This window comes from Anas acuta, chromosome Z, assembly GCF_963932015.1.
Source record: "Anas acuta chromosome Z, bAnaAcu1.1, whole genome shotgun sequence".
Classification (NCBI taxonomy): Eukaryota; Metazoa; Chordata; class Aves; order Anseriformes; family Anatidae; genus Anas; species Anas acuta.
This window is the reverse complement of record NC_089017.1, coordinates 10,864,337-10,879,247: the sequence shown is the minus strand read 5'-3', so window position 1 is coordinate 10,879,247 and position 14,911 is coordinate 10,864,337. Positions and strand designations below refer to the sequence as shown.

At 37.3% G+C, this 14,911-nt stretch overlaps 1 protein-coding gene across 4 annotated transcripts in view; it reads right to left on the bottom strand.

The window, feature by feature from the left end:
- Window positions 1-11,899: 11,899 nt before the first annotated feature.
- NNT (nicotinamide nucleotide transhydrogenase) overlaps window positions 11,900-14,911 on the bottom strand; it is a 42,677-nt gene continuing 39,665 nt past the window's right edge. For all 4 annotated transcript variants that reach the window (XM_068667409.1, XM_068667410.1, XM_068667412.1 and 1 more), the window contains exons 21-22: window positions 14,468-14,583; window positions 11,900-14,116 (exon numbers count right to left, since the gene is read on the bottom strand). In XM_068667409.1, the coding sequence (XP_068523510.1) occupies window positions 13,967-14,116; window positions 14,468-14,583 (266 nt within the window). In that variant the 3' untranslated portion in view covers window positions 11,900-13,966. The remainder of the gene's footprint in view (window positions 14,117-14,467; window positions 14,584-14,911) is intronic.

Genomic DNA, 14,911 nt, shown 5'->3' with positions numbered 1-14,911 from the left:
GAGGCAGCCCTTCCTGTTTGGAAATTAATGCTATATACCATAGTGAAAACTGGGGCTGAAAACTTTACCATAGAGTTTTAAGAAATGACAGAACTGAAAAACAAACCAACAAACGAAAAAAAATTACCCCCACAGCATATGGTAAATATAACTATTATATTAAGCGCATTAACTAGGGGATGTTTGATATATATATAGAGAGAGAAAAATTGTATTGTTCATTTATGCAGTTATTTTATGTATTTTTATGTATTATCAATATATTTAGAACACTATTTTCATTTTATTATTTTACATATTTACTAGAATGATGAAAATTTAGCCAGGAACAGAAAAGAGGCAATGGGACAGTGTGCTCTGGCAGAAAGTTACCTGCAGATATACATTTAGTCATAAATGAGAAAGACTTAATACAGTTCTCTGTGCCTTAGTCAAGAGGAGACTCTTGTTCCTTCATTCTGGGTTTTGATAATGTTGTCAGATGCCGTAGTTAGGACAGAAAAGTGTAACTGTGTATGTTGATCGCAGAAGGACAATTGGAATTTAACCAGTGTAGGTGTTGTCCATACATTTTTTCAAGATTTGACATGCCTTAACCAGATATTCTTTAGTCAATGGTCGCGAATTCAAGAAAATCATACTTTTGGGGGCAAAACCCTTTTGGGGTTTGCTCTTTTCTTTGAATTTTTCTCTTTTTTTTTTTTTTTTCTGGGGGGGGGGTGTGTGGGGGGGATCTTTTCTTTTCTGCCTTTGATACATTTTTGTCAATGCCCACATTTTCATCTCTAAGACATGTCTGTAAATGCACAGAAGATCAAAAGTGCTGCTTGTGAAAGCAACCATACTTCTGTTGATTCAAACTCATGGTGCAAGTCAATCCTAACACTACAGTGGGGATGGAGATCAGCATGGTAGTGGCAGAATTGACACCTTCCTGGTGCCTGTCTCATGGTTATACATTACAAGAAAAGCCAACCTCTAAACCCCACTTAAGCATTACAGGATAACATAAGCAAAAGTCAGTGTCACTACAAAATAGTCACTCCTAATTTGCAGATGAAAAAGCACAAAGCAGAGAAATAAAATTTCCTCATCCTGTGCTCACCTAGGCAGCATTTCTGTATACACACAAGTTTTTGACACCAGATCAACTTCGTATATGTATTTATGTGGAACAAGTGACATCTAGTGGCCGATGCTGTCAATTACTATTCAACTCGACTAATTTTTGGGCGAGGTGTTTGTTCCAGCACCTGAATTTTTCTCCCTTGCTTCCTATGCTTACTCCAAGTGCCAATAACAAGTCAACCAGCTGATTTAAATTAAAATTCAAAATTCTACACAAATTTATCACCTTAATACTTTTTTTACAGAACACTTCTCAAAATAACACCACATGGTCAAAATTTATCCATCATGCAAGACTGGACCAGAAGCCCAGCTTTCCAACCTGGAAACACTGGAATAATCCCAAAATGGGAGATCTATGACAATTTCAAGAATAAGGCTCAGACACAGCAACTGGGCTTTAACATACCTGCTGTTCTTAAAATTGATATCAGAACACAAAGGAAAGGAACACAGCACAGAAAATAAGTGAAGGTCCCATCAAAAGGCAGCCACTGACCATCTGTGCCATATGATAACTGTTAGAATCAATATATTATATGATTATCAAACAGCTTTGGGATAGCAAGCATTTATTTTATTTTATATTGGTTTAGTTACAATGAGAAAGACACAAACTGTAAACCAGTTAAGCAATAAGAGAAAAACTATGCTAATCTATAAACTATGTAGAACAATGTAGTTTTGTAAAAGGCTGGAACATTTTAGTTAATTTGAAATAAATCAGTGATAAAATAGTCAAACCAAGGACTCTGGTCTCAAATACATTAAAAATATATCGTATTTGTTTTTAAAATACAAAAAAAAAATACTTTGCCTTTCTTTTCTGACTTGAAATATTGTCTGCACCTGTTCACCATGTATGCACAACTTAAGTATTTGCTGTAGCTGACACTTAAATGTAAGATGTTTCCGTTTTTCTGCACTAATAGTAACATACATTTTATCTTAAATTCTTATCTAATGATTTTCAAGATTTTAGGATTTAAAGTGAGAAAGTAAAAACACTGCTGACAGAGAAAAAGATAAATATGGGATCATATAAGAATAAACTCCAGAGGGGGAAAAATCCATGAAGTTCTAATACTACATTAATATTTAATATTTTAGATTCTCTATCATTAAGAAATGTTACAAGGTACATACACAAGGCCTGACACAGCATGGAAAACAAGTTTTGTAAGAAGAAATAATGCAAGATGAAACAATATAGCTGGTAAAAGAACCAGACAAGTTTGCAGGCTGACACACCATTGAAAGCTGAGGACAAGGCCATTTCCGACTAGAAGAAGAAAATGAGGTCTGAAAAACGTGTCTATTCTTCTCTCAGCTACATCAATTGCCTAATAAAAGATGTCAACTCTCCCTTTCATTTTTAGTCTGTTTTGACAACAACAAGCCACCAAACAATAGCAACGACCAAATCCCCAAGAAGGAAAGATCCTTTTCTATGACTGTGTCATAGCAATTCCATTACACAGTCTACATAAGGATTATTTCCCAGTGGTAATGAGAACACATGCTAAGCCAGAGATCTAATTTTGACATTTCTGGAACAACCTCTCCAAAAAAAAATCTCTAAATGTGCAGCAAAGCAGGAGTGTACATATACATTGTAGACGTTTGAGCAAAAATGTGTTTGTAGAATAACTATTAGCTGAAACCCATTTTTTTTTAATTCATATTTATATACACAAATGCATGTACAAATAGAGCCTTAGTACCACTGCTTGGGCCTCAATAGCATTTAATGCTACAGGATTTTAATAAATGATGCCAAAATATTAGCTTTAAGAGACATGAGGGAGTTTGTGACAACTCATATTATACATCAACACTCATGTGATGCTTGGGATGGCAAAGATCTTAACTCCTCTTGCAAAATGGAGGTATTAACTTCACCGGGCAGTCATGAGGCAAACTAGGCCTCTCCTTCTCAAAGTATTAAACTGCTCCTGGAATATAAAGCTCTGAATCATATGGTTCTTCAAGAGGCTTGCTTTTAAACTATCCCCTATTTTGAGCCAAAACTAAATTTATCTTCACAAGAAACACAATCCAGTAAGAGGATAATGGTTTATTTATCAGAAAACTTTAATGAGAAAACGTGATTTTTTTCATTAAAAAAAAAAAAAAGTGTTATTCATTCCTGTAAATACCTCCACATTTTGACAGCTTGTGAATACTGACATAAATTATTAATAGTTCTTATTAAGAGCATTGATATTGGTGTATACAACATCAGATACAAGCTGCATAAAATGTCTTGTGCCTTTATTTTGATGGCTTCTTACTATATATAAAAAAAATCAGATAAACAACAACCAAAAAGCTTTTAAATGCCCAGCTCCTATTTGTGTCCCATTCCTATTATCTTTGTATTCAAAACAATTTAATCCCTGCAAACCACAGTAATTCTTTTTTTTTTTCATGTTTCCATTCCTGTTAATCTTGGCCAACTCCTGCAACACAAAATGCAAACAATTAAGAAAATAACTAAAAGTAATTTGGGATAATTCATCCACAAAATGAACTCAATAAAAGTTACACTGCAAGTTTATCAGAGTAATTCCCAAACCAACTGCAGCTATTCTTAAAAGTAAAAGCCATGTGGGAAGCAATTTTTGGAGCTAAGCAGACAAAAGGCAGCTGATTCTATCTCTGCTTGGAAATGGAAAAATATTAATGAATTTACACTCTGGCAAAATGCTTTGGTATTTCCTGCAAAGAACATAAGTCTTCAGGTATGGTAAACTTAGTGTCAAACTGATCAAAACCTGAGCTACTTCCCTGTCCTAACCTAATATATTATTAGGTAAGTCTGGCTGAAAGTCAAATCAGTACATTTTGAAGATTTAAAAAAAAAAAAAAAAAAAAGTGTTTGAAAGGTAAGGCTCGAATACTGACTTCTGCACCTCAGCAAAATGCCTTTTTTTTTTAAATAGAAGCATTGCATGTGGGAACAATTGTAACAAAACTTCTCAAAGACATATCTTACAAATACTTGAGCTTCTGAATTAGAACGGACAGGAGGCTAACATTCCTTTACAGCTATTTGCAGTGAAAACTCATTCACGGAAGGATTTGATGCAAGTTTATTGAAAACTAATGGTGGGATACAGCCTAGCAGAACACAAAACAAACACGGAAGAAGTCTAGAGATGACGTGTTCCAGGTTCTGCTTGGTAAAATAACCAGCTTTTTTCTTTTTAAGAGCTGACAGTTTTAAAAGCAATTATTTTGGAAAGAATGCGCTCACAGGAACAATGTGTTGCTAAGACCACAACTTACTTTAACTTAAAAGATGGTTGCTATCTGTAAGCTATTGTACACTTTCTGAAATGGAATGATATCACACCCATTCAACCACAGAAATTTAACTGTTCAGTCCAAAGCCACAAGGCTGGCCCCTGAATAAAATGCCAGAGAAGTGATCATTAAAAAAGCCAAGCTCACTCCTCTTGAAAATATCCTCACTGCTCCTGTCATCAGCTGAGAATATAAAACTTCAGATGCCTTCTTCTTATCCAGAGGGGTACACTGCAGTTCATCAGAGAGACCAATTCAGCACATCTTCAGGACCACCAGTGTGAGTCTTCTTACCTCAAATTTTTTATTATTTCTTACGCTGAGCTCTTTGAACCATGTTCTGGTCTTCACCATTACCTCAGCTTCATCCGAGTGATATTTTGTTCAACCATTTAATAAAATCGATTTTAATAATTCTGGCTTAATCTGAGGAATTACAACATGTGTCTAAAATGAGTATGACAGTAATCCAAAAGTAAATATGGGTATGTTTTCAGACTAAAACTGCAGTTTCTCACTCATATCATCTCCGTTCAGCCATATTCACTCAGATCTGAACATGATCATAAATGAAGAATAATGAACATAAAGGAATTACATCTATAAAGGCTCAGGTGAGCAGTTTTATGTTTGAAAGGACACGTTAGATGGAGCAACAGAGTTTAGGAGCAACTGCAATAGTTAGTCTACAGTTGAGGTAGCTGAAGCTGCTTGTGTTTTACAGATTAAACATAGTAAAAGAGGACAGTAAAATGGGTCTACTAATGGGTTTCCTATAGGATCAGCTCCACCAAAAATGCAAAGGTGACCACCTCCTTCAAAGGATAACAGAAATTAGATCACTCTGGACTCTTGCAAATATCAGATGCCATAATGATTTCACACAAAAAGGAACAAGCAGGTAAAAAAAGTAACTGATCCCCACACTTGCTCCATTGCCCTGCAGAAAAAACATGGTTCTGAGATCTACATACAGCATTCAGCAGCTTCATGGGTAACTTTAACATATTGCTCATGAATCTAATTGTCCAAGTAGAAAGAGTGGCTTATGATACCTCTGAAAGTCTAAAAAATAAAAAACTCACTGTTACATTAAGAATTCATCTCCTGCCAGGTTCACAAAGACCTTTCCCCTAAACCTCTTCTCAAACCGAGACAGAGTTCCATTCTGCAATCACAGAATCAGAAAATGTTAAGCAACGAGGCCAGAGAGGCAGCAAATAACCTGTCTGGATAACTGTACCATCTGATCACTTAATGTAGGTGGTTACAAATCGCAGCCTCTATGTTCACTCACTGCTGCAGCTGTAGCTCTGTCCTGTGCCATCCTCTGAACAGCAAGCAGCACAGGCAGAGAAGTCCCACTTAATGGAATTAAAGCCATACATTACTTCTTCAAAAGAAGGATAGGTAAGTTCTGAATTCATGTAAGACTAATTGTAAGACTAAGAACAGTACCAGAAACAAAGAAAAATCCCATCTATGATGAAGAAAACTTCCCAGCACAATGCAAAAATTATAGCAATACTTTTATTTTGCATTATGTGGACCACAATCCTCTGGTTTTAAAATTCAGGTGTAATTCGATCACCTTGTACCTTATCCTTCATTAAGCTAGCATTTAGTGGGTACCTTTGGGGACAGCATGTTGATGACAAATAAGGATTGTTGATATGTCTATAAATTAGAGAAGGGTCAACTTCCTGTGTTGTGTCCACACATTAACAAATCTACCATAAAACATTTAAAAGCTTAAATTCATTATACTATGGCCTATGACAACAACGAGCTTCTGCAAATGTAAAATCAGAAAACCAAATGGTTCTTCCTACTCACATCTGTAATATTTTAATAGGGAGAATAGGCAACTGCTAGTTATTACTGCACGAGACAGTTTTAACATCTGCTTGAGCTTTTTATGTTCACTAGCTGTTAGTTTCCATTCTGCTAGGAATTTTTTAAATTATGGGTTAGACTGACCATGTAACAGAATAACTTAATTTCATGCTGTGTTAAAGTTCAACCACAATCTTCTTTCAGAAGACAATTCTTACTGGGTGTGAAGCCCCCTTCTATCCTCCAGTTCTTTTACTGATTCCTTCGTTTAATGGGAAAAGGTCTGGATAATAACCAGTTTTGTGGGTTTTGTCAGCAAGAGACACGAAAAGAAGGTCAAGAGACACACGAGGGCTTTTCCTGGTCTGATGCCTAATTGTAAAACATCACTGTTAGTAAGTATATTCTGCACATCTAACAGAAGTGTTATCATGTATAATTTTATTTTCAAGCTTGTGTTCGCATATGAAGAAAAGGTCTGATCTTTGCAGTATGACTACAGCTCTGACATAAAATTTGTCAAAACCTTCCCTAATTTGTCTTGTCAACTTTGACCCCATTTTCAAAACCTATAACAAATATATATTTTTTACCCCCTGTTCATATTACATTCCAAACCATCTGTAGCTGGCAAACAAGGTTTAAAAATTATTTTCTCTATCCTTGACCATCTAAAACTGCTTTGCAGAAGTACAACCTAGGGAGTTCTAAAAAGTGCCAAGAGGTATGAATATAAAAACTAGCAATGTAGAATTCAGAGACATTTCCTTAGCAGGTGAGTAAAGCTGTGCAGAAAATTAGGTTGCAGCATGCCGTGTTTCAAAGTTAAGTACAAGGGCTACATGCAGTCTTACAGTGATAATAGGTAAATAAAATTTACCTATTATCATTACACTTCATATGCCTGCCTATATTCGGATGAAGGGTACAATCTTTCCCAGGGGAATCTATCTCCAGTGAAAAGGAAACTAGAGAAAGCAAAATAGTGATGTTTCCTCTAACACTTTTTTTCCCTCACTCTCTTCTCATCAACTTGGCTCTGGGGAGTCTGCACCTTGAATACTGTGTTCAGCTAACATTTCTTATTATCTTTATAAAACTGGAGAAAAGGCTCTTATTTTAGAAGTCATAATGATGACTGAAATAATGGCTGCAAGTTAACGTGTTAATTTTGCAAATAATACTTTAATATTTTAGGTCTGTTTTTGTTACTTCAAACATCATCTTTGGGGAATTTGGAGCGTCAAGTATTACCAACCCCATTTATGAAAGTGTGCTTGTTGCTTTCAGAAAGAACCATGTATCATGTTAGTCCAGTGTAGCTGGTGTAATATTATATCCCCTAGATAGCTACACAGCAGTTGGATTATGCAAATCATTTTTTTTAATATAATTTCATTTCTTTTTTTAACAGATTTTTTTTAAGCCACCCCACACTAGTGATATTGTTGGAACAATACTAATTGCAAGTCTCACTAAATGAGTATTTGAGCTGCACATCTTAGATAAAGACCAGAGTGCCCAGATTCCAGATTTCCCAGTATTCAGATTCCTCCCTGTAAAGTTTTCCTGCAGAATTTGGAGGTTTACAAAAAAGCATACAGGTGTCTTTAGAGCAAAAAGCTATTTTATTATTATTATTATTTTTATTGCTACATATAATTACAAGAGAAGGAAGTGAATTACACTATATAATCTCTCTCTTATGCTCTGGACATCTTGCAGTCTACCTTAGAAATTATTTTGGTGCAATATAAACACACCTAGCAAACAAAGCACTTGGTGATAAGGATAAGAAATCCACACCTGTATATATGAGGGTGTTTCATTGTGGACTACCCCTAATGTGGTCTTGCAGACTGGATATTTATTTGTGGCTCTAATGTATTTTCTGGTTTAGTTTCAAAAGAATCCAAGTTTGTGTGTTCCAAGACCACTCTGCAACAGAAACCAAAGCATATCAAGTGAATAAAATGGCAACTGACTCCAAAAGCCAATTTCTGATTCAACCAAAATTAAAAAGTAGGTTCAGGTTCCAATCTCCCTTTTTGAATGGACCATTATCACCCACTTTCTTTAAGGAACTGACACAATAGGGTACGTATTACTCATTATTGTAGGCAGGCCACTCAGGAGGACTACAAAGATGTCATGAGGCTATGCAGGGAGAAAATTAGAAGGGATAAAGCCCAACTGGGTCAATGGCATCAACTCAAGGGTACTGATGGAGCTGGTGGAAGTGCTCACCAAGCCGCTTTCCATCATTTATCAGCAGTCCTGGCTACCTGGGGAGGTCCCAGTCAACTGGCAGCTAGCAAATGTGACGCCCATCTATAAGAAGGGCAGAAGGAGGATCCAGGAAACCACAGGCCTGTCAGTCTGACCTCAGTGCCCGGGAAGCTCGTGGAGCAGATCATCCTGAGTGCCATCACACAGCACAACCAGGTGATCTGATCCAGTCAGCATGTTTTTTTTGAGCAGGCCCTGCTCAACTGTCCTGATCCCCTTCTACCTTATTGGTGACCCTCTTAGTGGATGAGGAAAAGTCTGTGAATATCTACCTAGACTTTAGTAAAAACTTTTTATACTGCTTCCTACAGCATGTTGTGGAGAAACTGGCTGCTTATGGCTTGGATGGGCATATGCTTCACTGGGTAAAAAACTGGCTGGGTGGTTAGGCCCAAAGACGCTCTTCAATTCTTCTTTATCAATTATCTGGACAAGGGAAGCAAGTGTACACTTGGCAAGTTTACACATGACACCAAGTCAGGCACGAGTGTTGATCTGCTTGAGGTTAGGAAGGCTCTAGAGAGGGATCTGGATGGGCTGGACTGATTGGCCAAGACCAAATGTATTGAGGATCAACAGGATTAATGCCAGCGCAGTAACCCCACACAATGCTACAGACTGGGAGAGGAGCTGACCAGTGAAAAAGCATCTGGGGGTATTGGTCAATGGCTGGCTAAATGTGAGCCAGCAGTGTGCTCAGGTGGCCAAGAAGGCCAACTGCATCCTGGCTTGGGTCAGAAACAGCATGGCCAGCAGCTCTAGGGAAGTGATTGTCCCCATGCTTGGCTCTAAGGAGGCCGCACCTCGAGTACTGTGTTTAGTTTTGGGCCCCTCACTACAATAAGGACATCGAGGTGCTGGAGTGTGTCCAGAGAAGGACCATGGAGCTGGTGAAGAGTCTAGAGAACAAGTCTTATGGGGAGCAGCTGAGGGAGCTGGGGTTGTTTAGCCTGGAGAAGGGGAGGCTCAGGGGAGACCTTGTCTCTCTGCAACTATCTCAAAAGTTATAGTGGGATGGGGGTCGCTTCTCCCAGGCAACAAGCAACAGGATGAGAGGAAGTGGCCTCAAGTTATGCCAGTGAAGGTTTAGGTTTAACATTAGGAAAAACATCTTCAATGAAAGGGTTGTGAGGCATTGGAACAGGGTGCCAAGGGAAGTGCTTGAGACACCATCCGTGGAGGTATTCAAAAGACGTGTAGATGTTGTGTTTAGGGACACACGTTAGGGGTGGACTTAGCAGTGCTTGGTTAATGATTGGACTCAATAATCTTAGTCTCTTCCAACTTAAATGATTCTAAAATTCCAGACCAAAACAAGAGCTTTATTTTAGCAAGGTCTTTAACAAGGTTTCCCACAGTATCCAGGTTCATTAGTGTCATATAATTTGCATAGGTAGAATATTGACCAAGTGGAAAAGTGGCTGGTCCACCAGACTCAAATGGCTTGGACTGCAGAGCAAAGTCCAGCAACGGGTGAGGTATAACTATCTCACAAAGGGGTCAGTGCTGAAGTCAATACTCTAACACTTTTATTACCGACCTGAACACTGGGAAGGAAAGCACTCTCAGCAAGCTCACAGATTTTAGCAAATTGCCGGAATAAATGATATACTGGAGTGCACAACTGCCAGAGGGACTTCAGCAAGATGTAGAAATGAATTACATGGAAGCTCATTATGTTCAAAGGCAAATCCAAAGTGCGTTATTCAGGACAGAATAGCCCCATACGACAGTGTGGGCTGGAGTCTGCCTAGCTCAAAAACAGCTCTGCAAAAAAGGATGAGATTGTCCCACTGAACAAGTCAAACATGAATCTGCAGCACAACCTTGGAGCAAAGGCCAACTGCATATTGGGCTTCAGACTGATAAGCATACAACCAGGAGGTAAAAGAAGTGGTTGTTTCCCTGTACTTCGTCCTTGTGAAACTGCATCTGGATTAGCATGGCCAGTACAAGAAACTACTGACAAACTGCACTGAGTCAAACCACAAACCATCAAACCATCATGCACATGACATACAAGGAGAAACACACACAAAAAAAAAAAAAAAAAAAAAAGAAAAGAAAAGAAAAAAAAATTTGTCAGAAGGATGAGGAGAGAATGTTTGTGTTGTTTTCAACAGGAGGGTGGGGAAAAACCGTTCTCAGAGGGGAACAGTAAAAGGATTAGGCTAAGTAATAAACACAATAAAGAAGAAAATGCTGGAACAGGGAAACAGGCTGTGGAATCTCCAGAGGCCCGTGTGATCTTCAGATCAAAGCCTGGAGCAATCTTATCTAAAACTGGATCTGTTTTGAGAAGAGGGTTGGACCAAATTATCACTAGAGGATCCTTCCAATCTAAATTCCTCTGAAACTTCAATAATGCAACGATTTCTATTAAAAACAAACATCCAAGGTGTCTCACAGCCATGACAGACACTATAAACTGGAAAAGTTCTGCCAGGTAAACAGAAATTAGTGCCCTTCATGATCTCCTTTTGTTCTTGCTCAGTGCTTTGCCATGATCTGATCAGAACAGGTTTTCATACTGTGTTTGGTTCAGGCTACAGTAAATACATCTTAGATGATAATAAGGACCTGCAGACAGAGGGTAGAGTAAAATCTTCAAACTAGCAGTCAGATTAAGGGAAGGACACAGGTCATAGCTTTATTATTTGTCAGACTGCAAATCTACAGTGTGGGTACGTGCTCCCTAGGTGGGCTACTCAATCAAGGGGATAGATTATCTCATGAATCAACCCTAGACCACAGCCTCAAAGGCCTCAAGTCTTAGCTTGACCAAAGCTTGAAGAAAGCATGAGAGCTACATGTCAGATCACTGTAACTATACAGCTAAACAGACTATCAGATGGCTAACATTATCCATTTATCACTCACTTTGAAGGTAGATGCTTAAATCACCACAACAACCAGCTTGACCATCTTGTAGAAATAAGAATTGAATTGTATTAGATTCATCTTGCACTTCAGCCAATGGAAAATGAGGCACTCAGCCAAGCCAGTTTTTCAGGTTTTCTTTAAGGCAATAGAGCAGTTGATGTCAATGTGTTGCCTAAAGTTGTCTAAGCCTCTTCTAGAGTTGTCTAAGCCTCTTCTTACTAGAATAGGTTACAGACAAGTTTCTAAGGCCAGATGATGTCATTCATACCTCAGACATATTTCAAGAAAAATCCAAATTTTAAAAAAGAAGGCAAAAGCACGTTTCACTATTATTCCTTTTCACTATACACTTCAATCTCAACATCGTTGGGTGGATATTCTAACTCTCAGAAAGAACCTCAGATTACTTGCGTAATCAGGAAACGCAACAGGTGAGAAAAGAGACAGTTATCAATAAAGAAAAATAACTGACTTTTTATTAGCACTGCAACAATTACCTGGTGTTCCATGGTAAAGCACAGTTTTAAAGATAACACTGGTACCTCTGATCCAACTGTACATTTTGTCATCAAAGGAAAAAAAAAGTCTCCCCACCGTTTTTTGTTTTTGTTTTTTTTTTTTTAATGAAAATCTAAGTCTCATATTAAGTACTTAAAAGCAAAGACATGTTGCATACTACAGTTAGATACCTGAAGTCTGACGAAACAAAAATTAATGCTTTAGGATATTAAATCCCTTCAAATCCCTTTTTTACCTAGTTGTGAGGGAGAGAGGGGATCATTTCTTAACTCTCCCCTTTCTCACATTTCACTTTTTTTTTCTTTTTTGCAGACCTAAAAGAAAAGTTGAATACAATGAAATTAAAGTGGTCATTCATGCTACCTTTATACATAGCTGCCACGATGTTTTAAATTACAAATTAATTTCAAGTATTTTCCTGCAGTATACAACACATTAATGCTTATGTGGTAATTTTTGTTTTCAAATTATATACAGGAGATTTGCAAAAAGGGTAGCTTTCATATTCTGTTACATTTCTAATGCATTACCTGTTCAAAGTCTGCATTTTAAGTGATCTTCACATAAAAACAGAGGTAGCTACGTGGAAATACTATATTTTATATGAAGTCTCAATACATGGTGTAATAAAAAAAATAACATTTGTTCTGTCAGTCAAGATGGATTAACTTCAAGACTCACTTGATAGCAGTTTGACTTTCCCAGATATTAATGCTTTTTAACACAAGTACAACTATTTGTTTACAACCTTTGTCACCACGGACAGTTGCTACATCATTATGCAAACATGATAAATTTGTTTTATTAGGCAAATATTTGAGTTCCACTCAAGTACACTTAACATAATAAAAATAAAAGAGCAATCTATGTCATAATTTAATTCTTTGCTGAACTTATTGTGGGAATTTAAACAGTGCTTTCAATTGGATTAGGGAGAAGTCAAATAATCAAAACATTGGATTTTAAGTTTGGTATGTTTCTGTGCTGTCCAAACAATAGCTTATTTAGAAAAATTCTAATAAACTCCAGCATCTTAAATATGTTCAAAAGTGCCTTTTCCAGCATCACAAAAATGTTGATTAAGAAAGCATCACTAAAATTTAAAGTAGCAAATACATTGAAAAGTCTTAAGTGAATAAAAACTGAAACACTGTGGTCCAGATTCTGTGAACAGAACATCTATGCAGCATGTTCTGTGCAGAACTGGACCTTTTTTTATATAAAATTTAAAAATGCAACAACTGGAAAAGATGGATAATCTAGCAGCTGCTGAAAACGGTTAAGCAGTACAGGTGTACATTTCCTTGTCAGGCTTGAAGATCACTTGGTAGGTCCCTGAAATCCCATGTTTCATTTTACATAAGTGGACACTACGAAAATGTGGAACTGTATTTTAAAGGAAAGTAATTTTCCTAAAACGTTCCTCATCCACAGCATCCATATATCCCCAAAAGGAAGAGTTCCATTTTTTATAGAGATTTAATATAGTATTATGTTTAGAGTCTCAAATCATGCAAGCGCTCATTTGTATCTGTTCACAGCTGTTTGTAATTTTGCTTTCTATTTTGATGAAATAAATAGTTATTTTTGTTCATACTGGCCAAAGAACAGCTTTGATGATAAGACAGAATACAATTTTGGCACAGTAATTTTTAGTGAATTTCCATGACAGAAGTATAGACAGTTGGAAAGAGGAAGCCAATAACCATTTAAAGATGACAAAGAGTAATTACTTCCTGCTTCCAACAACTCAATGCTAACCTTAAAAAGCAGACTTTCATATTCTAATGCATTGTCTCATAGGAGGTTTAGTGTGAAGAGCTAATGTGCCTATTCTTTCATAACAACCTAAATCCCTGACTCAACTACATCTCCTAGGAGTCAATGCTGTGTTCTGCAAATGCTGACTGAATTTTGACAGTAAGAAATTCTTCTAACTCGTTTTCCATGACCTCTGTGACAAAACTGTAGTTGCAATTATGAGTTGAACATAAATCAGTATTTAGCTGTGATATGATTCCCTGACTTTGGCCTGCAGGGCATCACAAGTCTTCTTAGCATCTCCCAACAACATGGCAGTATTGGGTTTGTAGAAGATCGGATTGTCCACAGCTGCATAACCGACTCCCAAAGACCGCTTCATTACAATGACCTGCATATAAAGAGCTCACGTTTGATTCAGGAAAATACAGACATCACCCTTGCTCAAATACAGAAGACAAAACCATTTTACTTCAGTCACATTCGTGAGTAAAGTACATTCATCAGGTTTTTTTTGACTGCAGTCATCAGTCTCACTAAAGCACTCACCAGCGATTATAGAATTATGAGCACTGCATCATATTTGCAGACTATTGACTGTTTTGTTGAACATCTGTTAGAAAAGCTTCTCATGGAAAATGGAATATGAAGAAGATCTTGTTTGCTTTTAAAAATATGGTTTATAGGAGAAGCTTACTCTCTTATAGGTAGGTAGATGCTGACACAATCCAGTTAATCTCACCTGTTTGGACTTCCAGACCTCAAGAACTGGCATTCCAGCTATGATCGAGTTTGGATCTTCCTGAGCTGCTGAATTAACTGTATCATTCGCACCAATTACAAGGACCAAGTCAGTATCTGCAGCAAGAGAAGGAAAACAAAAATGAGAAAAAAAATTACATGAAACCTGAGCACTGAGGCACTGGCGTACATGTTTGTGACAAATCTGATCTTTAGAGGCAGAAGAACCCACTGTGGTAAGTATTCTAAAAACATTTATGAGGACTCCATTCACAAATATTTTACAAACTTAATCAGGCAAGTTACATGTGAGAGTCCAAGTGTGCTACCAACTACCCCCAGCAAGCCTGTAAGAATCCAGAAACCCACTCCAACAAGTTCATTAGATGATTCTGCCACGCAAAGTTAAATCCTTCAATGTGACTTCATACATACATAGTACCAG